The sequence below is a fragment of the Pan troglodytes genome, chromosome 5 (genome assembly GCF_028858775.2).
Source record: "Pan troglodytes isolate AG18354 chromosome 5, NHGRI_mPanTro3-v2.0_pri, whole genome shotgun sequence".
Lineage (NCBI taxonomy): Eukaryota > Metazoa > Chordata > Mammalia > Primates > Hominidae > Pan > Pan troglodytes.
Genome location: NC_072403.2, coordinates 11654232 through 11681139, shown reverse-complemented (window position 1 = coordinate 11681139; position 26908 = coordinate 11654232). Strand labels below are relative to the sequence as shown.

General features: G+C 44.3%; 1 protein-coding gene across 16 annotated transcripts in view; it reads right to left on the bottom strand.

Annotated features, from left to right (window-relative positions):
- FARS2 (phenylalanyl-tRNA synthetase 2, mitochondrial) overlaps positions 1–26908 on the bottom strand; it is a 593088-nt gene that overhangs the window by 131244 nt on the left and 434936 nt on the right. The window contains exon 7 of one of the 16 annotated variants that reach the window (XM_016954620.3): positions 770–26908. Coding sequence (XP_016810109.1) covers positions 26875–26908 — 34 coding nt within the window. The 3' untranslated portion in view covers positions 770–26874. 16 annotated transcript variants of the gene reach the window in all.

The window sequence follows — 26908 nt, the reverse complement described above, 5'->3', positions numbered from 1 at the left end:
ATCCCTTCCTTTTTCTTAAGTGCCTACATCAAGATAAAAATTTAAAACTAGTTCGCAATGTATTTAATGGAATTGCTTTTAACTATTGGTATTGCAGCAGTGGTTTTTTTTTTTTTTTTTTTTTTATGTAGAGCATTGTGAATGCAGGGTGATCTAGCTACACCGCATACTAAACAGGAGACTAACTACCATTTAAACAGCAGTTTTTAATAGGAAAGCACAGGCCAACTTTTACAAGTGACTCTCGAGTGTCCTTCTGGAAGACAATAGATGTGGTGGTTATAACAATTTCTGTGGTATAATAGAGAGTCCACAACAGGTTTGTGTCACACTAAACGGAAGCCACATTGCAAGCTGTCTCATGTTTAAGCAAACACTATGCTTTACAAGATTATTTTTGAATGGGCTGCAATACATAAAATCAACTACAAGCTTTCAGATGAGCTGAATGATGCTACAGAACCTGAACTTGAACTACCTTGTCTTGGTAAGATGTACCTTCTCTCTGTTAGTGTCACACCAATGACAAACTGGTGACAGCCACAGCTCCTGGCTGGCCACATCCCTAGAACTTCTGGTAAAGTCCACATAAAGCTCATCTTTGTGTGAGGCCCCAGAGAGTTGAGGCCTCACGAGGGCATTGAGTTGTGCCCTCGCAACTGCCTTACCTGAGATTTCTGAAGAAAGGTCTCCCGCTTTCAAAATCCCACATTAGCATCTAAGTGCTATCTTTCAGCTACAGCAGGCAGCTCTTTTTTCTTTTCTTCTCTTTTCTTTCTTTCTCTCTTTCTCTCTTTCTTTCCTTTCTTTTTCTTTCTTCTTCCTTTTTTTTAAATTTTTTTTGAGACAGGGTCTTGCCTCACTCTGTCACCCAGGCTGCAGTGTAGTGGTGTGATCCCAGCTCACTGTAGCCTTGACCATTCAGCCCAAGAGATCCTCCCACCTCAGCCTCCCAAGTAGCTGGGACCATAGGTGTGTGCCTCCAGACCCAGCTAATTTTTAAATTTCCTGTAGAGAGGGGATCTCACCTTGTTGCCCGGGCTGGTCTTGAACTCCTGGGCTCAAGCTATCCTCTTGCCTCAGCCTCCCAAAGTGCTGGGATTATAGGCATGAGCTACTGCACCCAGTCAGGCAGCCTTTACTTCAGATGAGCATAACTAAATCCGTAGGAGAGGGAGTGAGGTGAGAGACAAATCTCAGATCCTGACTATGATACGAATTGTGATTTGTTCTGCATAAGGTGCAAGCACTCAGGCTCAAAGTGGGATTAGAAACATTCCCGCCATCTTCCACAGGAAGACTGGTGAGACACAGTGGCTCAGAAGAACCAAAGATTCAGTATTAGCAGGAAGATTCTAGATAACATTTCCCTGTTTTGCAACACACCTAACCTGAATTTAATACGCCAGGATCAAATAAAAGCATTTTGTTTTCAGATCCAGAATATGAAGCCACACAGCCTCGGGCTGAGAGTCAGATTTCACAAGCAGAGCAGGAACAGGCCCCATCTTCCATTAGCTACTCAGTCAAGGAGAACTGAAGCTGCAAATTGGGAGGGAAAAGGGCCACATATTTTCTGGCTCAATTAGGTAAAAGAGGCTTTGGTTTAAAAAAAAAAATGAGCTTGCATTCTGAATTGCCAGGCTTAAATTTGATATTTCAAATGTCTCTTGTGTGTATATGTAAGTTACAGCCTGTTTCACCCGGTTTACTGTTGAACAGTGGCATTGTCTGAAAATAGGGAAGTTGTTGAAAAGCTATCAGCAAAAATGCCGCCAACACTTGTATCACAGGAAATCTTCAAAAAGGGTATTCAGTAACAAGTACCTGATTCATTTACTCAGCAACTACTTAGCAAGATCCCACCATGGGCCCAGTTGGGGGTGGGTGGGCACTGAGAACTAGCAAGACAGACCTAGTGCCTGCCCTTGGGAAGTTTTCAGTCTAGCATGGAAGGGTTAAGTAAATTATTACATAATTAATACAAAAATAAAATGGCCCTTTAATAGCTGATACTGGCCGGGCATGGTGGCTCACACCTGTAATCCCAGCACTTTGGGAGGCTGAGGCAGGTGGATCTCTTGAGGTCAGGAGTTCCAGACCAGCCTGGCCAACATGGTGAAACTTCATCTCTACTAAAAATACAAAAATTAGCCAGGCGTGGTGGCACACGCCTGTAATCCCATTACTCAGGAGGCTGAGGTTTGAGAATCACTTGAACCTGGGAGATGGAGGTTGCAGTGAGCAGAGATCACGCCACTGTACTCCAGCCTGGGCGACAGAGTGAGACTCTGTGTGTGTGTGTGTGTGTGTGTATATATATGGCTGATACCTTCTCATTTTCATGCCTTTGCAATATGAGGGAACTAGGGCATGGTAGAAAAAGCACTGTTGCATTCTTAGGAGGCATTTACTAGAGTTATGAGGAAAGCCAGCTCCCTGATGGATAATGGACTTAGGCAGTGCTCATCAATGGCTGTGGAATATATTATGTAAAAAGCTGATGGGGGAATTTTATAATTAAATATATTCAGTTAACAACACCTGAATCTATTGATCAATCTCAATAGCATGAAAGGAGAGATATATGGAAGTAAGTAGATACACCACTCATGAAGTAGTCTTGCCAAAACCCAAACCAAATGAACTTAAATCTGATCAAGCCTCTAGATTCAGCTACTAGTTTTCAGGCAATACAGAGGATAGAAGAACATGTTAAATGACACCACGGGGATACAACTGGCAAAATTCCAAACATGGGAAATTGCACAGGGCCAACAACCCAGTTTCTTCAAAAACAACAGAATGGCTAGAGAGGGGGTTGTGAGAGAGATATACATAGACACACACACACACACACACACACACACATATACATATCTATGTTTCTATCCACAGTTCCTGGCTCATAACTCCCACGACCTTTGTTACAGTCTTTTGTTACAACATTGGGGCACTTTAGGTCTCAGATGCAGGCCTTAGAAAACAGAATCTCTCTCTGACCTTCTACCTTCTTTTTCCCTGCTCCTTTTTCTCCCCAAGGCAGGACTCTAATCTACCCCCACATTTCTCTTATCTACCTTGTCTGACTGTAGGTTATAAGTTCCCCATTTCTGAAGGGGCCCTGCCTCATCCCACGGGGAAGGAATGCTGCACAGAGAGACGAAGAAGTATCTGAAGAGACAGGACTTGCTGGGTTCCCCACTCAGTCTATTAGTATTAGATCACACCCTTTTTGTCCAATCACATATCTACCTGGTTGTCCATGCTTCAACATGCCTATCCAATGAAGTTTCCACACAAGCTTTGGGAGAACGGTGTATAGAGAACCTCCAGATAGCTGAGCATGTGGAGGTTCCTGGAGGGTAGTGTACCCAGAGAGGGCATGGAAGCTCCATTCCCCCTCCCCCATATTTTGCCCTCTGCACTTCTTCATCTGTATCCTTTGTTATATCCTTCAAAATAAGCCAGTAGATGTTGGTGCATGTTTCTGAGTTCTGTAAGCTGCTCTAGGAAATTAATCAAACCCAAGGAGGGAGTTGTGGGTTCCCTGAATTACAGCCAGCTGAGGCTTGTGAAGGCATCTTAAGTGGAAGCAGTCTGGTGAGATAGAGCCCTCAACCTGTGGGCCCTCCAGGTAGACAGTGTCAGAACTGAATTGGAGGACACCTGCTGGTGTTTGCTGCAGAACTGATTGCTTGCTTGTTGGCAGGGAGAAATCCCTGCACATCTGGCCACAGAAGTCCTCTGTGTTGATTGTTGTGGAATGAGAGCAGAGGAACAACATTTTGGGGATTTGTTTTGTTTTTCAAGCTCAGGGGAATGGGTAGGGGGGGGTCCCCTGAGCTGGAAAAAAAACAAGACCCCCAAGATAAATATTAACCAAATGTAAGTGTGGGCCTTGTTTGGATCTAGATTAAACCAATTAATTTTCTTTTAAGTATGAGACAAACATGGAAAACAAGAAAATCTGAGCACTCTATATGTAATAATTAGAGACTTTTTTAAGGTAGTGATAGCAATATTGCAGTTATGTTCTTTAAAAGTGTCTTTATCCTGTTATAGGTATACTATATGAGTATTTATAGATGAAATGACATCCCAAATTAGCTTCAAAAGAATAGCTGGAAAAATAAGCACATGAAAAACTCTCAATATTACTGGCCATCAGGGAAAAATGCAAATCAAAATTAGAATGAGGTAACACTTTGTACCCACTAGGATGGCTATAATAAAAAAGAGATAATAACAAGTGTTGGTGAGGATGTGGAGAAATTTGAACCCTCATACACTCTAGTACAAATATACAACAGTGTGGCCACTTTGGAAAACAGTTTGGTAATTCCTTAAATGGTTAAACATAGTTATCATGTGTAATTCAGCAACTGCACTCCTAGGCATACACCCAAGAGAAATTAAAGTTAGTCTACAGAAAAACATATATAAATGTTCATAGCAGCATCATAAATAGCCAAAATGTGAAAGCAGTCCAACTGTCCATCAAATAATGAATGGATAAGTATGGCATATTCATACAATAAACTACTATGCTGCAATAAAAAGGAATGCCATATTGATACATGCTATAATATGAATGAACCTTGACATCATTATGCTGAGTAAAAGAAACCAGACACAAGAGACCACATATTATATGATTCCTTATATACAAATGTCCAGAATAAGTAAATTGTAGAAACAGCAAGTAGATCAGGGGTTTCCTGGGGCTGTGGTGTCAGGAACAAGGAGACTGGGGGCAGTGGCAGGGAAAGGGCGGTGATTGCTGAGGGGTCTTGGGCTTCTTTCGGGGTCATGAAAACGTTTTAAAATCAACTGTGGCGATGAACGCACAACTCTGTGACTATACGAAAAGCCAGTGAGTTGTATGCTTTGAAAAAAGCATGCTGGGGAGGGTGTGGGCAGGGGTACAGGTGAAATCCATGTGTTGAAAGTTTTTAAATGTGTAGGCTCTATCATCAGACCCCCTGGATCAAATCCTCACTCTCAAAATTATGAGCTGTGTGACCCTGGGCAAGATATTTAACCAGTCCGAATCCTAGTTCTCTCAAATGTAACATGAGGATAGTAATATGGGCGTGCACAAGTTAAATGAAGTTGATATATTTAAGGCACACAGAAGAGTGTCCTGCACATGTAAAATGTTCACTGGACATCAAATTGTTTTTATTTTTTATTTTTGAGATGAAATTTCGCTCTGTTGCCCAGGCTGGAGTGCAGTGGCGCGATCTCCACTCACTGCAACCTCTACCTCCTGGGTTCAAGCGATTCTCCCATCTCAGCCTCCTCAGCAGCTGGGATTAGAGGCGCCCATCACCATACCCAGCTAATTTTTGTATTTTTAGTAGACATGGGGTTTTACCATGTTAGCCAGACTGGTCTCGAACTCCTGACCTCAGGTTATCCACACACCTCGGCCTCCCAAAGTGCTGGGATTACAGGCATGAGCCACCGCGCCTGGCCAGACGTGAAGTTTTGTTACTCTCATCTGCTTGCTTTGGGTCAGCTCCTTCAGGAGTGCCCATTTCTTCAGCATCTCCCTCAGAAACCACGGTCATTAGGGAAACCTAGTAGAGGCTCACAAAAGTCTTCCTTTGTTGGCTCTAACCTTTTTAGTTTTTATGATGCTCCTTATCTTCAAAAGGTTCTTTTTTTTGTGACTTAATAAGTTTGTTTTCTCTGTGATTTTAGGCTATAGATGAAAATGTAGGAGTAGCAGCAAGAGCTAGAAGAAGACCAACTGAGCCACATTCATGGGCTCTGTGCCAGAGGGCCTGACTCCTCCTCCCCAGGGCCATACATGCGGGGACAGCAAAGGATAATAAATCCCATGGATTGTCCTTCCAGACCCTTCCCATTGGCGATGCCATTAGAAGACTGGAGGCAGCTGTGTGCTGTTCCTGACATTACCAGACCTGCCCCCTGTCCCCTGGATCCCAACATTGCCTTCTGCCTGGGTCCTCACTCTTGCAACCCAACGATGGCCTCCTAAACTAGCAAAGTGCTTTGGCTCCTTGTCAATAACAAAGGCTCTTTTTGAACCTCATCAGTGAAACTATGATAAATATTTTATAAATGGCACTCTGAAAGCAAAGCTCGACACACGCGCACTCACACACACACACAATGGCGTGTTTAAGATGCTCACATGTGCTCTCTGCACAGGGCTGCAGCATTTTCTCCCCTTCAAGTTTGCTCCCAAACTGATTTATTTTTTAATTTTATTTTGTTGTACTATATGTATCAACTGCACAAGGCAATCAGCCAAAGAGAGATTTAAACATATGGACTAAATTTCATGTCTTCGGAGAACACAGTAGAGCAAGATGGCAATATGCTTTTCCACTGTTCTCTGGGGCTGCCACTTGGCTGGGGAGGGGCCATGTTACACCTGGGCCGAATCATCCTGGGGCTCCTGCTCAAAGCACCACCCTCCTGTCTGCAACAATGGCCTGTGCAAATATGCAAAAGCCCCTTTGAAAGCTCTGCGGTGCTGCTTAGCGGTGCTCTTTGCACCTTGAGCAATGCTCACTCACATGCAAGACCTGCCCATGGACACACCAGGATTAGCAAAGCAATCTGGAGTCCTGAATTTCTGTGGGTGCCTGCATTTGCTATGCTACAAGAGTAAGAGGTTGTCATTTATAGTGAAAAATACAGGTGGTGTTAATTTATTTTCCTAAGCGTCAACGTGTCCAGACCTCTATTCCTTTTGTAAAGTGAGCAAGTATGTCCTACAAAAGAATGAGCCAGAAATAAACTTCACTTTTCTGTGATAATATCCAGAATTCACACATTTTTAAGCATTTGCCAGAATAAGTAGTGATTTTACAATTGACTTGCATAAGCTCTTTGTATTCCTCTGGTTTGGAAATTGAAATAGAACTGGGTACTGTATTACTTTGCCCAGATACAACATTGACACTGATGTTTTACAACCAAAATGCTACCACCTCTAGGTACATAGTGTAACCTGATATACACTGTGTATAACTTGCCTTCTTCCCTGTCACATGTATCCATTTCCAGGTCAAGTTAAAGAGAGTAAAAGTTTAAAGACAAAATCACAAATCAGCAGCTCCACCATAATGCCAAATTGCCAGGACCATTAAAGGTTTGTGACTGCACACTGGAGGCAAAGGTCAGGATAAGCTAGGGCACACACTGTACATTGTAACATGGCTCTTTCTCTTACTTCCAGAAAGCTTATCAGATGGAAGGATCACAACGGTGACAGTGAAAGTTCTACAGGTACGCTTTTTGTACACTCCATTTTAGATACAGGTAGGTGCGTCTACTGTGTGAGCTTCAGGACTAAGCATTAGTAACAGGTTCCTCTGTGCATGCCTGACTGTGTCTGTGTGACCACAGCAGCTACAGAGCAGTGATTTGGCAGTGTGAGTGCAGGAGCTCCCTAGGCCAAGCCATTCAGGATTACAAAGCAAGGGTGGCAAGGACTGGGACAGGTTGGGAGGGAGCTGGAAGACAGGCAGTTGCTGCAGCAGAAAGACTGCGGGCTTTATGATCAGACGTGCCTTAGTTGGAAGCTTGGCTCTGTCGCTTTCCAGCTTTGTAAGTAGGGGAGTGAATTCACTTCTCCTAGCCCTGTGTGTCTCACATGAGAAACAGGAAGCGTCTACATTTCCGAGTTGCTGAGGAGATGGAAAGTGAACAGCAGGTGCACAGTAGGGGAAACGGTGGTTCTAAAAGGTGGGTGCAGAAGCCGTGGAGGTCCATGCCAGGTACCCAGACCTACCCACTCCCTCATGGACACTTGCCACTCGCGAGAGACTGGGAGGCCTGGAAAGCAAAAGGGTCCTGGACAGGCTGACTGCTTATCTTAAGGGACAGCTCAAGCTGAAGGCACTGAGTGGCCTGATTTATTTTTGTAATGAAGTAACTCAGGTTTTTCAATCTAAATTCATTATGTCACTCTATGGAGCCACTAACATCACTTGTGATATTAGGAAGGGCTGTCATAGTGAGGACGGGAAGGAGAAGGAGGTAAAGAATAAGGGGGAGGTAGCTACTTCAGCTGTGCTGTGTATTTTGTTTCATTTTGGTATTTTTTTAATATTTAAAATAATCTGGTAAAGTGAACGCTTTAAAGAATATTTATTGCCTTTGTTTTAATTATGTAATTAAGTTTATATAATTACTTTTTAATAAACTTTTTATTTTAGAAGCTTTAGATTTACAGAAAAATTGGAAAGATACTGCAGAGTCCCCATATTTCCCCCACTGAGGTTCCCCTGATATTAACATCACACATTAGCCTGGTACACGAATATGTTAGTCAGAAGGAGTGAACCAACGTCACTACATTATTTTCACCAGCATCCACGCTTTATTCAGATTCCCTCACTTTTCCCCTGCTGTCCTCTTCTTGTCCAGGATCCCACACTGCATTTAGTTGTCATGCCTCCTCAGGCTCTCTTGGCTGTGACGCCTTCTCAGACTTCCCTTGGTTTGGGTGGCATTGACTATTTTGAGGAGCATTGGTCAGGAATGTTGCATAATGGCCCTCTATTGACATGTGTCTGATTTTTTCCCCTTGCGATTAGACCGGGGTTATGGGATTCTTTTTTGTGGAAGATCGCAGAGGTTGAGTACCATTCTCATCACACCAAAGCAAGGGGACATACTGTCAGCCTGGCTTCACTCTTGACGTTGGCCTTGGTCACGTGGTGGAAGCAGTGGTCGTCAGCTTCCTCCACTGTGAAGTTACTTTCTTTCCTCCCTTTCCAACCCGTCCTCTCTGGAAGGAAGCCTCTATATATAGCCCACACTAAAGGGTGGGGAGTTATGTTCCACCTTGTTGGGGGAAGAGTATGAATTACTTGGAATTCCTCTGCATGGGAGATTTCTCTCTTCATTCATTCATTCATTCATCCATCCGGCATTCATTTATATTGGTATAATCGGATGGATTTTTATTTTATACTTTGTGTTATAATCCAGCACTCTATTGTTTATTTTGCTTCTTACGTGTTCCAGTCTGGCTGTTGGAACTCTTTCAGTTGGCTCCTGTTCCCCTTTGACATTCCCCCATTCCCCAATATTGTGGCCTTTTGGGAGCACTTTCTTATTTTCTGGCATTATGAGATATTTGTATTATATTATTACTGCATTAACTATTGGCTTATATATTTCCTGGCCCAGTCCTAGAATCAATCACTTCTCCAAGAAGACTTGTAGACTTGCTTTTTAAGCTGTTAGCAGCTTTCAGTCCAGGGCTGTTTGTTCACCACCATTGAAGTAATACCCTTCTGAGTATCATACCCAAAGTTCATCCTCCCGTGGCTGCTGGGAGCACAAACTATTCCCTGATGCACATGAGCTCAGAGATTTTTCTGCCTGTCCTTTCTGGAGTTTTTTCCGCAGTTGCCACGTGAGCCCCTATGCTCACCCATATATCGATCAGTGCCCAGCCGAGGACCGGGGGATCCTCTCCGGAAATCCAGAGCCCTCTCTCTGGGCAGCTCTCGCCTGTCTGGCACTCTGCCTTGAGAATTACAGATGCTTCCGCGTCCCAGATTCCTATCTCTGTCTTGTGAATTGAGAGACTCCTGGGCTTTGTGTGGGGTCCCCTCCCTGTGCTGTGGCCTAGGAAGCCCCCCGGGCAGTGAGCGGGGGAAGCCGCAGGGCTCACCTCCATTGCTGTCCCTCTCAGCGACCACCGTCCTGGACTACTCTATGTCCAATGTCTGAAAACCCTTGTTGCACTTATTTTGCCTAGTTTTTAGTTGTTTAAGATGGGAAGGTAAATCCAGTCCTTGTGACTCTAACTTGGCCTGAGTAGAACTTCTAATTGACTCCAACATTTACTACACAAAGGGTCCCATTTAGCAATGAGACTGACTTTCCTGGGATGCTAAGTAGTCTCATCACAGTCAGTGACCCACAGTGAATCTCCTGACCAAGGGAGGGACGTGGCTTGGACCATGCAGCATTGTACAGTGGCGCTCATCTGTCTCTATCACATATGAGGTTGCTGGTGGTGCAAAATGGGAATGCATCAGACTGAGAGGCTCTGAAAGCCAAAGGCCTTCCTACTTGCTCTCCAGGACCATCAGAAGGTGGCTGCGGGGAGGGCTGCTGGGCAGGCCCAACCACTCTTCTCAGGAGACAAGGGTCTGCGTTGGCCAGCAGCCACCACGGGTTTTAAATGAAAATGGCCCATAGAAGTGATATGCGTGGCAGCACAAGTAGCCTCAAGAGCCCAGGAGAACGATTAGTTTCGCAGGAGATCCCCTCATCCTGGGCAAGCTAAGAAGTGCTGGTTAATATGAGCACTCACCAAGAGCTTGAAAACCCACTTGGCTAACAAGGGTGGAAGGTGGAGAATAGGGCTGGGAATGCCCCCGGGCCTCTGCTCAGTATCTTTCCTTCAGCTCCACTACATCAGAATCTCACACACACACACGCGCGCGCGCACACACACACACATACACCACAACCCCACCCCCCCCACAACATGCACGCGCGTGCACACACACACACACACACACACACACACCCTCTTGGAACATCAACAGGGGACCATAATTTTCTTCTTGGTCTCAATGTCATTGTCTTCTGATCTTAAGAAACTTTCCTTCTAAAACAGTGAGGTAGGCTTTAAAGATGTGCAAACAATTTTTTTTTTAAATCCAGGAACCTTATACTAAAGGAAAGAATACTTTCCAAAGGTGAGTGCAAAGAAAATTTTCTTCAAGCAGCTCACTGTGTACATCAGAGTTCCTCCAACTGGCAGATTTACCTGTAGTTTGCAGTAAGAACCACAAAGCCATCACCAAGTGAGTTAATGAGACCACATTCTCTGTCCTCCTTCAACCAGCTGTGAGGGCAGGTGCAGCTGGGATGGAAAAGGTGCCAAGGAGAGGCACTGCCCTCCTCTGCTCGGGCCCACCTGCCAGGCCTCCACTGTCCTGAGGGTAAGGTCCAGTCTCAGCATCTATGGCCTCACCCCCACCTTCAGTCTCATTCCACACCTCCCACCAACCACACCTTCTGGCCCACCCAAAGCAACAAAGCCCTTGGAGAAATGAAAATGTTTCTCCTCATTAAAAAAGACTTCTAATTAGTGAAGCAACCATAAATGACCGTGGAACTCCTTGTTTCAGACATGGAGCTTCTTCAAGACCTGTTTACTGTTGTTCACGACAAGGGAGGAAGTGGCCCATTAAGACAGATGAGGGCCAGCAACCCTGGCTTTAGAGTTAATTAATATATTCATCTTTAAGAAGGGAAAGGGTCTCTGATTTGGGAAGCTGAGGCCGGATGATCACTTGAGGCTAGGATTTCAAGACCAGCCTGGGCAACATAGTGAGGCCCCGTCTCTACAAAAAATAATTTAAAAATTAGCTGGGTGAAGTGGTGCATGCCTGTAGTCCCAGCTACTCGGGAGGCTGAGGTGGGAGGATGGCTTGAGCCCAGGAGGTCACAGCTACAGTGAGCTATGATAGTGCCACTGTACTCCAGCCTGGGCAAAAGAGCAAAACCGTGTCTCTAAAAACCATAAAGTGAGGGAAGGGTGTGTGGGGGTGTAGAAGGATTTGGGGGGATTGTCAGGAGCTCAGCTTCAGCAGGAAGCCTGCTTTGAGTGGTTTGACCAGAGGCTTTACACTCGGTTGCCACTTACAGATCTCTGCTGGATGAAACTGAAGTAGTTTCCATGACTGAGCCCCCTTTTCACCTGATTCCCTTCAGGACACCTGCCTGGGGCCATAGCTGTGGACTCCCACAGCCTAGGGGACCACAGGACAAACTGGAGCTCACTGATCATGTAGGACTTCCTGAGTAATGTGTGAGCTGGCCAGTGACAGGTCCCCTTGGATCTCACATCCTGATAAGAGAGTGAAATGATGCTAAAACAAAGAAAAAAGAAAAATCCATCCAATGCAAGATTTAGGTTCAACCCATAAGGAAATCCCATCTCCCAGGCAAATCTAAGGAATGAAAATTTCTCACAAAATTAAGGGGCTATTTTCTACAATAACTGATCATTACCTCCAGGGCAATGCTGTACAAAGCTCTGCTACCCGGCCCTTCTACCACCCAGACAGTTCACTGTTCTACAACCACACCATGACTTTGAGGCCCACATGTTTTCATTCTACCCAAAACAGCCCCCTCTGACCTGTTCCACCTGGGGGAATTCTTGCTTATTCTCCAAGGTTCAATTCCAATGGCACCTTCCCTGTGAGGCAGTCCCTAAGATTCCATGATATTTGCCACAGCCATAAGGAATTAGTAGCCAAGCCTTTCTTCCCTGGGCTCCCACGGCGGCACCCCGCTGCTTGTTCAACTCCGGCCTTCTGTTTTGGACTGTGAGGCCCTGATGGCAGGGCCTGAGATTCATCCTGTCTGGGGCCCCGAGGCTACCCAGGGACAAGATGGGGCTCTGTGAGATGTGCGCCGGGGATGGACACGTGGACGGAAGGACGTGGCTGCTCCACACTGGCAGTGTAGGGCTTCAGGATTTTCAAAGTAGACTGGCATGTATGCTCAGATTTGCCCTTCCCCTCCTGGGGAGGCAGAAAAGGTATTATTCATGCTCCACTCACAAGGACACTAGTGTTGGAAAATGTGAAATGAGAGGGAGCCTGATGCTGCCCGGGGTCCTAAACTAGACCCACACAGACTTGAGCTCTAGTTTTGGCTTTCCTCCAGAGTATTCTGGGTGACTGTGAGCAAGTCTGTGGGCCTGGGCTGTAAGGAATTATCTACAATATCTCTGATCCAGTTGCAACCGTCTACGCCTCCCCTTAGGCCACGTGTTCCTAAGTGGGGAAGCCTGAACTAGCACCAAGGTTTTCAGATGCTTAGCGGCTTGTGAAAGGCCCTGGTACCACTTTATTCTCAGGTGCTGAATCTGTTTTTCAAATCCATGTAATATTGGAATAATGGTTGGTCCTCAACTGGTAATGAGGAGTCGTTTTTATGAGTGAAACCCCATTGCCAGCTCAGCTTGGGGTAGGTCCGTGCTGCTAACTCCAGACAGGGATCAACAGGAAACTGCACGGACACATTCATTCCTTTCGGCAAATATGGCAACAAGATGATGATATCCAACAGGTCTCTAATAAAAGAATGCAGGAAAAGCACATATGGAAGAATAGAAGTGAGTGAGAACAAGCAAGTGCTTACAGGTTCTGTGCTGATCGTGCCTCTGCTAAAACAAAAAAAACCATTTTGGTTCATCAAGGCGCGCTGGAGAAAGCTGAGCTGCTGCTGCTCAGATTCTATCACAGCTCTGCTGACTGTGACATGGAAACAACAGGAGCCCCATCAACGGATGGAAAGCTCGTAATTTCTCAGACCACATCAAAGTCTCACAAAGCCTTGTCTGAATGCTGTTCTGAGTGTTTCATTCAGCAATATTTGGCAAATCTCAAGGCTGGAGATGTAGCAATAGGATTAACAGAAGGAGGAGTTGCTGAATGCATTTCTCAGTCCATACACAAGGAGCAACAACACAGAAAGTTAAAACATGGCCAGTGATTCGCAGCTGGCTTGCTTGGGGTAGCAGCTGAAGGCCTCCTTCAAAAGCTAAATATGGTCTTCCTTGTAGGAAACCCAACAGTCGATGTAGCCACGAGTTTAAAAGAACCTCCCTGGGCTACTGTCAGGACTCCCAGGCAGGGTAAGTAGCACCTACCAGCCAGGCCCTGTGAGCCTCCAGTCCATAAGAAGTCAGCAATGCTGCCATGGAATGGGAAGGGGCCCTAGAGTAATGGGGACAGCACTGGCCAACTTTAACATTAGAACTACTGACCACGAGCATACTATGTGGGAGAATCATGATGGTGATCAAGACTCAGCCCCTGCCCTCAGAGAGCTGTCGTCTAACCCAGGAGTCCCCAACCCCCGGGCTGTGGACCAGTACCCATTTGTGTCCGGCTAGGAAGCAGGCTGCATGGCAGGAAGTGAGGGTTGGGTGAGTGAGCATAACCACCTGAGTTCTGCCTGTTGTCAGATCAGCGGCAGCATTAGATTCTCATAGGAGTGAGAACCCTATTGTCAACTGCGCAGGCGAGGGATCTAGGTCGTGTGCTCCTTATGAGAATCTGATGCCTGATGATCTGAGGTGGAGCAGTTTCATCCTGAAACCATCCCCACCCACCCCATCCATGGAAAAATGGTCTTCCACAAAACTGGTCCCTGATGCCAAAAACGTTGGGGACTCCTTCTCTAACAGATGGAGTAAAACAAATACGTCACTGCTGAACACAGAGGACTAAGATAATGATCACCAATGAGGAGAAAATGGCAAAGTGAGATTGAGGTTCAGAGGAGGCAGCGAGCGCAGTCAACTGGAAAAGAAGGGGTGGCTTTGTGTGTGCGGTTGCATTGGAGATGGGCAAGGAAAGATGGGCATAAGCTCAAAAAGTGGAGAATGGGGAGGCACAGGGGCGCGAGCTGAGGGATGGGTGCATGGAGGTGTTCAAGAAATGGGAACATTCCAAATGGCTCGAGCAGAGACTATGCAAATAGGCAAACAAAAGGAAATAACGTTGGGAATATGATGGGACCAAAAGGGCAGTAAGCCACGGGCGAGGCCCCTGGGTTTCAGTGGGGAGAATGCGGAAGCACTGTGCCCTCTTTAGCCGCCAGGTGTCAAGGCTGCCATCGAGGGGGCTGGCTGCACAGCAAATTCAGGGTGAATCGAGGTAAGGAGGCAGGCACAGGAAACCAGTTACTGGCAGTTACTGAACGCCTCTTCAGACCCTCAACCCACCTGTGTGAAGCGCCGTGATCTGTGGCTTCAGCACACCGCAATCGCTCTTCACGGCGCATGCAACTCATTTCGCATGGCCTCCACGCTGTCACTCAGCAGAGGAATTTTGCCAGCAGCTCAACTCTGCTTTTCCTCTGAGCATGAAGTCGAGAAGAAACATGGGGATTTTCTAATATTTCGCTACCTGGGACTATTAAAAAACGGCAATTTCATGATTCGAACTATATTTTCTATTTACTTTATGGCTTATTTGGTCAGATTGTAACTTGGACCAACTTTTACAACTATTCATGGTACTGCCACAATTTTGGCCATTTCTCCATCTTGAATGACCAAATGTAGCATTTCCGTAACAAAGCACTGTTATTTTAATTCATTCTGGAAAAACCTGATAGGCTTAGAGAGATGGCTGTGTTTTATATTAATAATAATAATTTTGAGAACTATAATAATGACAGCCCAGACAGCACATCAACATGTACACAAGCATGCCACATGTATTACCTCATTTATGCCTCACAACCACCCTGAAGCAAGTTCTATTATCATCTGCATTTACAAATGAGGAAACTATTTAACAGAATTCCGTTAACAGACAACTACCAAAGGCCAGAGTTCAGTGCCTCTGCAGTGCAAATAAGTTCGAATCTTCAGATGTTCCTTATTATATTTCCTATTTGTATTTTCCTTTTGGGGCTGCTTTTATAAAATCATGACTCTTGTAGATTCACAATCCACAGGCACAGTAGAAGCTTAATTATTACCACTTGCTTATGTCTTGAGTTCTAGGATTTACGCATTATTTTCACTTTTTTTGGACGTCAATGAACCACTTTGAACTGATCCAACCATTGTTGCAAAGGGAAATCTAGCATATGTATATATTGACACGTGAATGAGACAAAACATAGTTGCAGAGAATTACACTCTTTTACTTAAATGTCAGCTGAAAAGTGACCAAGACAGTCCTTGTAGCATATGGGCAATATACTTTATCATTACTCTGAAGTGAGCGTTTATGTTCCCTCCAAATTCATGTTAAAATCCTAACCCCCAAGGTGATGGTCTGAGGAGGTGGGGCCTTTGGGAAGTGATTAGGTCAGGAGGGCAGAGCCCTTATGAAGGGATTGGTGTCTTTATAAAGGGGCCCTGGAGAGCTCCCTTGCCCCTGTGACATGTAAAGATGCAGCAAGAAGACAACCATCTATGAGCCAAGAGGTGGGCCCTCACAGACACCAAATCTGCTGGTGCCTTGACCTTGGCCTTCCCAGCCTCCAGAACTGTGAGGAATAAGTTTCTGTTGTCCCAGTCTATGGTGGTTTGTTACAGCAGTCAGCATGGACTAAGACCATCATCATGAAAACTAAGCTGACCAGCGTTGGCATCTGACCCCATCTCCACCGCTGTAGGAAGGAGAACCCAACATTATGTTTCTAAAGCTCACTAAAGGGAGGAGGCGGCAGAGGAAGAGGGAGGAAGGAGCTCAGAGAGGGAGGAGAAACAGCTGGATCGGGGCAGTTTAGGAGGCACAAGCCGGGAAGGCAAGAGGTTGGAGGATCCTAAGAGAAGGAGAAGCCAGGAACCCAGGCCTGCACAGCCTTTTCCAAGGGTGGCAGGGCCTCTGTGGGAGAGCTCTGGGATACGGGACGGACTGAACATCAAGAGCTGGAGCTTCTGGGGCCCTAGTGAAAAGCCCCCGTGTCCACCTTTGCACGGAAGCAGAGGAGCTGTCTGCCTTGAAGAGACTCTCAGGCCAAGATGGTAGGTTGAGAGGGCGTTTTCCCAAATGTTCCCAAGGCCTTCCCCAAATCTGGTCTGTGTGTGGGTAGAGGGAGGAAGAGGTAGCGTGAAGCAGATGAAATCAAATTTAGACAAATAGAAGGTGGCGACATTTCTCACACCCAGAGCTGTGGGATAAAATGTATATCTGCTATAAAGTGTTACTAAGAATACAATGGGATAGCTGCAAAAATCACAATTGATCTTCTATTTCATATTCCTCTAAAATTACCAAGCTGCCAGCAGACCCACTAGTTGGCCCACAGAGACCACTAGGGACCCACAAACCTTATTTTCTAAAATAATGTACTGGATCTTAAGCAACAGGTGGGCTGGGCTTTTCAGCACCCAGCGGAGAGTGAGCAGACAGTCAGAAGGCACTGAACAGCGTGGATTGTGCTTGGTTCCAGTTGTTAAGTTGGTGACTTCAGAATCACAACAGTGTGAAAATCTCCCATCCCTGTGGCTACCAGAGGTTCATCACTCTTTGGAACCAAAATGTATAATCCACAGGCTTGGCAGCTATATTTGCTTTTGACAAATGTTTCAATTTTAAAAAAGTAATTTGTTTCCATTAAAAGTTTTGCCTATGGAAGTTTTTGAGCTTGAAAATTTCAGACCTAGTTTCACTTTGAAGCAGAAGGATCCCGTAACACTGAAAAGCCGATATCCACAAAACCAAAGCAGGGCCTGTGGGAGTTCCATCAAAGTCCCTTCATATGAAATTTCCTGGTGTCCCCAAGGGTGAACACAGTGACATCCCAGGGGGTACAGGAAAGATAAGTCCCCCCAAGACCCTGTCCAGGAGCCCTCCAGCCTGGGCCTCCCTCCTCATTCTCTTAGTCCTAAATGTTTGGGGGCATGAAAGGGAAAGGAAAACCAAAATAAAATCCTAGTTAGCTATAAAACCCAAGTAACCAGAATCCTTGGATGAGTATTATTTTGCTGCCTTATTTCATTTTTAGGAAACGTGAGATGAGTGTTTTTACAAAATAAAACAAAAACTCCCCAACTATGACTTAGGGACAAGTTCCAATCTAGCCTGGAGCTCTTACACCTTTTAAAGTTTACCCTAAGAACTGACCTACACTAATCCATTAAATTAGTGAATTGACTTTCCACCAAATTCTAGAAACATTATGGATTACAACCCATTAGAAAAACATTTTAATTATCCAAGAAAAATTAAAGTTATATTTTATCTGTTCTAAACAGGGCCAAAAGTACACATATCACTTATAGAAGGATAAGAAGAATAGAAAGTAAAAGTTAAAAGTTCACTTTTTTAAACACTGAAGAAAAATGCTACTAGAAATCTGGTTAAGCATATATAGTTTGCTAAAGGAACACTTTGAAATACTTCGCTTTCTGATATCCTAGTTAAAAAGCACCAAGCAATATCTAACAGGGAGAAAAATACTAAAATGTGTTTTCCCCTTGCTGTTGCTCATTTGCTTACTCTGAATGAAATATTTAAAAAAGATACATATCATTGGCTGTCAAAGTCCTAGCTTTTGGGACACCTTCTATAAGCCACACCAAAGTTTCCATCTGGTTGGGAAAGGGAGGAATGTCAAGAACAGCAGTACAATAAAGCAGAAGTCAGAGAAAGGCTTGACAAAGTTAAAAAAATAGCCAACATAAATTTGAAAATCATGAGAACACATCTGTAAGTATGCTGCTGTATTTTGCATCTGACAAGCCACCCATCATTTTCTACCTATGTTATTGCTGCCGAGATCTATTTTAATATTTACCATATATGTTAATAAAAATGAGTAATGAAAAGCATCACGACTCAACCACATGCCACGAGCAGCCCATTAAAGCACAAATAACCTACTAATAAAAAGTTCTTATTAGAATACTGAGAATTCCAATTAGCCTTTTTATTTAGTAACATTATCTTAGAGTCGACATAAAGTTAACTGCTTCCTGCTCTTAATTTAGTTCATTCTAATGACTATTTCTCTGCATTGCTACTGTTCGTTTAGGGATGAAGATGGGGATAATGAAAAACAAAAGTCCTGCCAGCACTAACACTGTCAAGCCTTGATATTGGCACTTAAAACAACTGTTTGTGAGAGAGAACCTGGTATCTGGCTTCTGACGTTTCAGTACAATCTTCTATTCTGCGCCTGGATGATGTCACTGTTGTGTGTGAGTCCTTGGTCCCAATAATAGCCCAGCACAGAGGCGCCAGGAAATGCTTTCACGTTCACATTCATATGGACATAACAGGACCTTGAACTGCATGCTTCCCCCAATGACACACGCCCCACGCCTCCAGGCTGTGCACAGGCAAGGTGCAGTGGCAGCCCAGAGGGAGAGGTGATTTACGGTGGCTCAGGCAGACACCACTAACACCAGCTTTTCATGTGTTTGACCAACAGCCTTTGCAGAGATGTGCACACGGGGCCCTAACTCTCCGGGGGCTGCTAGGGGCAGAGCCCGGTAATCCCGACGACTTAGCGGATACTGTGCCTCCCAAGGCTGGCGCCCACGGTGACTGCACACTTGTCACAGACTGGCAGGCCATTTGTCTGCTGCAGCCCACCAAATCCCATAGATCCTTCTGGACCCTTTGCAGCAGGCTTTTCATACCTTGAGTCTTATTTAATGTTCACATGAAAAAGCAACTGCTGCTTGCTGTGCTCATAAAAGTCTTGTTAGAAATTAACACCTTGCGCGAATAAAAACATCAAGTAAAGTATTTATCTGAGGTCGTTTGGAAAAAATAGTGGGTAAGGTTTTACAACAATAGGTGCTGTAGTGACAGAGGAGTGCTCCCCCAAACGACAGGACTCCCTGAACTGCTGGTGTGCAGCAGAGCGCGGCCCACGTGTGCAACCTCATTCCATTAGGAAAGGTAATAAAGAGGTCAAGGATCCTGATTTCTGTCTCCAAAGCCAGGTGTCTCTCAAACGTGTGTCACTGATCACAGGTGGAGGTGAAGCAGTGAGAGTAATGAAAAGCAGTTGTGGCCACGCCTGTAATCCCAGCACTTTGGGAGGCCGAGGCGGGTGCATCACAAGGTCCGGAGTTCGAGACCAGCCTGGCCAACATGGTGAAACCCCGTCTCTACTAAAAATACAAAAATCAGCTAGACATGGTGGTGCGCACCTGTATTCCCAGCTACTTGGGAGGCTGAGGCAGGAGAACCCGGGAGGTGGAGGTCGCAGTGAGCTGAGACTGTGCCATTGCACTCCAGCCTGGGTGACAGCGCAAGACTTCATCTCAAAAAAAAAAAAGAAATTGCCACTGCTACTGAGATATATATATTTTTAAACGCTCCTCAGTTTATAACTCCCAAAGTTAACTCAATGAAACAAGCATATTCTTCCAATTCCCCATCATATTTTTGACGTTCAATAAGACTAAAACAAAAAAAGATACATAGTACCACAGTAAGCTGTCATCTGGATGAATAAAGCCTTACATTTTACTAATAAGGAAAACTAAATGTACAATTGAGTAAATGCATGTATTTATGTCTCCGTGACTTGTAGCCGTGGCATTTTCAATGAAAAATTTAGATGCAGTCATCCTAGGCCCTCTCCAGTCATGAGAAGGCGGCATGTACAATGCCTGGTGACTTCTGCTAATAGTCTAAAACACATTATATAAAAGCATAGAGCGTTCGGGGACTGGAGGTCAGTCGATATAGTTAGAGTGAAAGACGGCACAGGGAAGGTTTGGGAGCCACACTATAGGTGGTTGGGAGTGTCCCCTGAGTTCCTAAACTCCAGAGTTCTCAAATTCTCACCCATGATAGTCACCTGAGAGCTTTAAAAGATCTTGGTGCAAGGCCACAGTCCAGACCTGGAAACTGGGAATTGGCAGTTTTTAAAGACTTCCAGATAATTCAACTGTGCTGCCAAATTTGAGACCCAGTACTAGGCATCAGTGCTTTTCAAACTTTAATGTATGAAATCTCGACCAGCCTGGCCAGCATGGTGAAACCACATCTCTACTAAAAATACAAAAACTTAGCCAGGCATGGTGGTGTGTGCCTGTAGTCCCAGTTACTTGGGAGGCTGAGGCAGGAGAATTGCTTGAACCCGGCAGGCGGAGGTTGCCGTGAGCCGAGATCGCACCACTGCACTCCAGCCTGGACGACAGAGTGAGACGCCACCTCAAAAAAAAAAAAAAAATCTCCTGTGATCCTGTTAAGATGCAGACCCTGATTCTGCAGGTCTGGGGTGGGGCCTGATAGGCTGCATTTTAGCAAGACTGCAGCTGATGTTGATACTGCTGGTCTATGGACAAGTTTGAGTTGCAAAACTGTAGAGAAAGGGAAACCTCCAAACATTTCTGTGTGAGGGAATGATGTAACCAAAGCTGAACTGTGCAAAGAGGAATCAAGCATCCCTTAGCAGAAGTAGACTTAAAGGGGAAGGAATGAGGAAGGAGACCATTAAAGAAGTTAATGAGAGAGAACAAGAGAAGGGCTTGAGAAGTCTGAATGATTCCTGGTAGCAGGCTCCCTGTGGAGAAGTAACCCTATCACATTCAATGCCACTCTACAGGGGGCTGTTGCTATGGGGTAGGCTTGTAAAAGGCCCTACCAGGATCCCAAAGACCCTGTGAACTGTAGTCTACTTTGATATACAGCCCTTCCCGGCAGTCTGAGTTACCTGCACAGCACAGTGCCTTCCCTCTGCTTCCAGGCACATGGGGGAATTGCCTGTGCCCGCCCCTTAGCAGTTGGCAGGGCACGCAGGTGGTGTGGCTTCGTTCCCTGCAGCCCAGCAGCCCCAGGAACAACCGAGAGAGCAGATCCCCCACAGACCAGCTCTGTGTGTGAGAATGATGCAGAGGGCACCCCACCCACACATGGCCAGAGTGAGAAACACACTTCTGTTGGGTGAGTTCACAGAGATTCTCAGGTGATTTGTTACTGCAACACAAGCCTGGGCGATCCTGACTGATACACTAATCAGCCGGACCCACACCCTGTGGGCCAGGTACAGGAGCCTGGCAGAGGTGATCTGAGGCCTGGTGAGCCTGCTGGAGAACTGCCCAGATTCCATTTATATGGGGGACACTGCTTGAAGATCTTGATCCTAATAACTCACCTAACCTCCAGGACCACTGGTGAAACTTGGCAAGACCTCACATGTTAGAAGGGTTGCCTCAGCTCCTGAAGCTTTCCTTGTGATATGGTTTGGATACTTGTCCCTGCCCAAATCTCATGCTGAATTATAATCCCCAATGCTGGAGGTGGGGCCTGGTGGGAGGTGTTTGGATCCTGGGGGTGGATCCGTCATGGCGCAGTGCCGTCTTCGGAACAGTGAGTTCTCATGAATTCTGGTGCGTGTGGCACCTCCCTCCCCCTACTCTCTCTCACTTGCTCCTGCTTTCGCCGTGTGACGTGCCTGCAGCCCCTCGGCCTTCCACCATGATTGTGAGCTTCCCGAGGCCTCCCTAGAAGCTGAGCATATGCCAGCATGATACTTCCTGTACAGCCTGCAGAACTAACCGTCAACTAAACCTCTGTCTTTATAAATTATTTAGTCTCAGGTACTTCTTTATAGCAGTGCAAGAAGAGTCTAATAAACCTTGTGAGTAAGATATTTCCTAAATCAGTGCTGCTGGCTGTGGTGCTTTATCTTTTCTTCCCTTGTCCTCCCATATCACAGCGAGCGAGAATCAGACATCATTATTTGGCTTTCACTTCTGCTGTCTACTTCAACCCATGCTGCATTTTCTACATTGAGTTCTAACTAAAGAGCATGACACAATCTGCTGCTAAGAAAATTGAAATAATATTGGATTTTTTTTTAAATTAAAAAAACAAGTGTTGCTTTTAAGTTGAGGATTTGGCTTGATACTCTTTTCAGACCTCTCACTTCATGCCCAACCAAGGAGAGTTCGCAGGGCTCTAATGCCACTCAGCTAAACTTCACCCTGAAATGAGATATTTGAAGTCTGCAAATGAATGCAAAACAGGTTCTGTGTGAACAAGGTATTAAAACAATGACCTGAAACTACTTCAAAGGTGAATCATCAATTTTAGTTATATCTCATGATTTTGCCTTTGTTTGTTGAAAGCCATACTTATTTCTCAAGTCAATAATGAGGAATGTCCTAGAAAAATATTCTTCTTGCATCAGACAGGATCAGGAAGTGGAAAGAGTATTGCATTGGATACTCGTTATTTTTAAATTGAATTAATGAAAAAATTAGAGCCCAATTTTTTCTTTGTAAAATGAAGGAGTTAGAAGTCTTTCATCTCCAAAGTTTTATGCAATGATGGCTTAAGATTCCCTTCAATGGTGGATGTGACTCTATCTTGGCTGGAAATCTGAGCGTTTTTCAAAGGAATTCTCAGATTCTCTTATACGTTGTCAAATTCTCCAGCCATCGGTCTGTTTCCTTCACCTCTTATATAACTCAATTTTAAAAAGACAAAAGTCATTCTAATCAATCATCAGTTCGGCCATCAATTTGCTCTCTTTGCTTAGACATAATCTTGCAATTGTTATCTGTATTTAAATTTGTAGCCTGTTAAAAATAAAGCCCATGTGAGCTTACTGGTATTTTCCAAATTTTGACAATCAATGTGTCACTTTGTAAATAGAAAAAAAAAAAGGTATTAACGTATACATGGAATTGGATAATATTTCAGAAAGTATCTTTCCAAAAAAACTATTTTCTCCTATTTCTGCTAGGCTGAAGAACTCACCTAGCTAGAGAAACTCACTCCCAAGAGGTTCTAGCTGGTTTTGCTAAAATTTTTATTATCTTTACTGCTTATTAAGTCACTGACATCTGTTCTCTATGGTTGGATAAGTTTTATCTGTCAACATGGGATGATTTACTTATGCTGCTTCCTGCAAACAGGGCCCTAATAAATGAATGTCTTCCACATTGTATTTTTAGAAATGAGCATTTTATTATAAAAATGATGTATGTTCATAGTAAAAAATTTAAATTGTATGCGTATGAACTGCAAAGTAGATAATACTCTCAATTCCAGTCCTCAGTAGATAATTGTTAATGATTTCCTTTCTATCTTTATAGATATTTCCTATGCACAAAGGCTTACATGTTCATACAAACAAAAAATGGAATAATTTATAGAATATTTTATACCTTAGTTCTTTCAATACATCTTTGTTTTCTTTACTTAATGGTGTATAGAATATTTTATAATGGCTACTTGAGGGGCCATACCTATTGTGGAATATTTAATTTCATATCTCTACTGGCTACACATGAGATCCAGAGCAAAAATATAAGGAAACAAAACAAAATATATGTGCCATGCCCTATAAAAAAAACTTAGCTGGGTGATACTTAATGAGACAAGCTGTATAAAGTGCTAAAATATAAAACAAGATTCAAATAAAAAATAATAATGGCTACTAGTGTTTGCTAGTACAAACATTCTACAATTTATTTAATCAGTCTTCTATTGATGAAGTTTCTGGCATTGCCATGAATATTGCAGTACCCGTATCTTTGAATACCTATATTAAAATATTTGTGGAATAAATAAATGCTGAGTCAAAGAGTGTGTATTTTCAGTTTTAATATAGAGTTGTACCGATTTGCATGTCCACAGACAATGTAGATGGAGGGTACCTGTTGTCCTGCATGCTTGACAGCACTGAACATTATCCACTTCTAAAATCTTTGTCAAACCTACAGCTGAAAATGTCATTTGCAGCAAATAATTTGTATTTCTCTAATCATGAGTGAGGCTGAGCATCCTGTCCTATGTTCACAGCAGTCTGTATGTCTCGTGCTCACTGACTGTTAAAGAGTTTTTTGTTATGTTTTAAAAATTGGCCTTTTATCACAGCCTGGCAGTCTCCTTCCCCACCCACTAGTTTGTTATACATTCCTGATCCAATTTTTTGGTGCGGTTTGTTGAGCAGAAGCCTTAACTGTTTACGTGGCTAAATTAATCACTCTTTTCCTTTATGGCTTCTGAGTTCCCCATTAGGTTTACTTTTCCAAGAAAGGAAGAACTGCTTCTAATTTAATCTCTATAATCAGCTGAGAGTAGTTGGAGAGGCTGGGTCCATTCCTTATATACGGTGTGACCTTCTACAAGTTACTCATCCTCCCAGAACTTCAATTTCCTCATCTGTAAAATTGGGATAATAAAAGCCCCTTTAAAGGATTCTCGTCAAGACCAAATAAAATAATGTGGTTACAACTGAGTGCACGGCACACAGGAAGTGTTCAGTAAATGGTGGCTTTACTTCCCTGAGATTTTAAACACCATCACCACTTAACAGCTCCAGCAAATGAGTCACAGACATGTGGCAAATTCCTGTTTCTCTGGAAGGCAGAGAAAGCACTGGGAACGACAGCGTACCGCCCGTGGGCCAGTCCCTGGCTTGCTGTGGCACTGCCACAAATGCTGCTGTTGTGTAACTTCCTAGGAAGCAGGATTAATTCCTAGCATGGTTCTTAAGTCACTCTGGGATCTAAGAGATGTTTTGATCATTCTAGGATTTATGCTTCTTGAAAAGGCTCAGGACAAATGGCAGTGAAGGCTACGTGGATACACAGTTTGTGGGTAAGCACAGCGTCAACAGCTTAACCTTCATGAGAATGAAAAGAAGAAATTGCTCAAGAAAAAACCAGAATTGAGACAAGAAATACAAGTGTAAAAGCTTACATGGCATTTATATATATCTGTTTTTTTCTTTTAGAGATGGGGTCTTGCTCTATTACCCAGGCTGTAGTGCAATAGTGTGAGCATAGCTCACTGCGGCCTTGAACTCTTCCAGGGCTCAAACGATCCTCGCACCTTAGCCTCCCCAATGGCCAGGACTACAGGTGCGTGCCACCAAGTTTGGCTAATTTTTTTTTTTGTAGAGGTGTAGGGGGGTTCTCACTATGTTGCCAGGCTGATCTCAAACTCCCGGCCTGAAGCAATCCTCCTGCCTAGGCCTCCAAAGGGCTGGGATTATAGGCATGAGCCACTGCACCTGGCCGTTACATGGCATTCCATATAGGAGTCCTCCTTTTTCAAATGAGAACTCATAGGCACTACACATTGCTGAGTCCTTTAGAACATAGAGAGAAATATATACACTTGGTTGAAGGTCGTGCTGAATATTCACACTCGGTCTCTTATCTGATTCTATTTATCATGGCTAAATAGGTAAAAAATGTATAAAATATAAAAATTCCTCCAAAGAACTCAATTATTTAAAAAGCTGCTTACTTTAACAGAGAACAGAGTCAAACTTTAAACCAATTCTTATATGAAGGAATCTACTTTCCCCATAATTTCTAATCAATGTAACCTTTTATTATTCAGGAAAAAAGGTAGCCTAGATCTAAGGTATCATGATGTAACTGATTCAGAGCGGCAGTAGCTTTTTTGGTTGAATTTCAATTTCCAAATAGCTAGAAAACGCTCCTGTTGGCTACCTGTTGTTAACTTAGCATCAAGACTGCTGCCCAGGTACCAGGCCTAGCATACACTGACCTTAGCTACTATAAGAAATGCTAAGGATTAGCTATATTCCTATTAACATGTTTTCAGATGTGTTTTCACCAGAGAACTCAACTTGTTTATTTCCTACAGAAACCTCTACATAGAGCACAGCACAATCTCTCAAATACAGCAGCAATGCTATCATCCAGCTTACATGATCTTCCAGTGCGGCTTTGACAATCCTCCCTTTGAGAGGCGCAGGCTATGACCTCTTGCCTTGAAAATGGGTGGGCTTTTACGACTGCTCCCGCTAGTAGAGGGCGGTGGAAATGATGCTATGTGACTTCTGAGGCTAGGTGACAAAGATAGCGGAGCTTCCACCTGCTGACTTGCACACTTGCTACCATATAAGGAAGCTAACAATTCAGAAGACACTGCAGTGAGGAAGGCCAGGCCGCTTGGAGAGGTGAAATGTTCTCCAGCCATCACCCCAGCAAGTCCCAGCAGACAGCCAGCGTCCAGTGCCAGATGTGTAAAGATGCCTCATCCCAGCCTAGCCAAGCAGTCACTCCCAGTCTTCGAGTCTTCCCAGACAAGGCCCCAGCATCACAGAATGGAGACAAGGACACGTGAGCACAATAAAATCAGTGCTTTATGTCACAAAGTTTTGAGGCAGTTTGTTACATGGCAATAGATAACTAGATTTTTACTGTAGGTTTACTTGAAAACAGGCCACCTTGCAACTGCTAAGGATAAATGATTCCCCAAAGCAGCGCAAAACTTCTGCAGAACAATGCAAACGCATTAGCCGCCTTGCCCATTAATATCCTGCTCAGCAGCCACGCTTTGGGAGGCAGTCATTCATCTCTTCCTCCCTACATAAAAGCTAAGCAATGGATTCCCCATAAGTCATCAGGCTGCTCCAGGATTAGTGGTGAGGGGGCAGATCTGGTGAGGGTTTT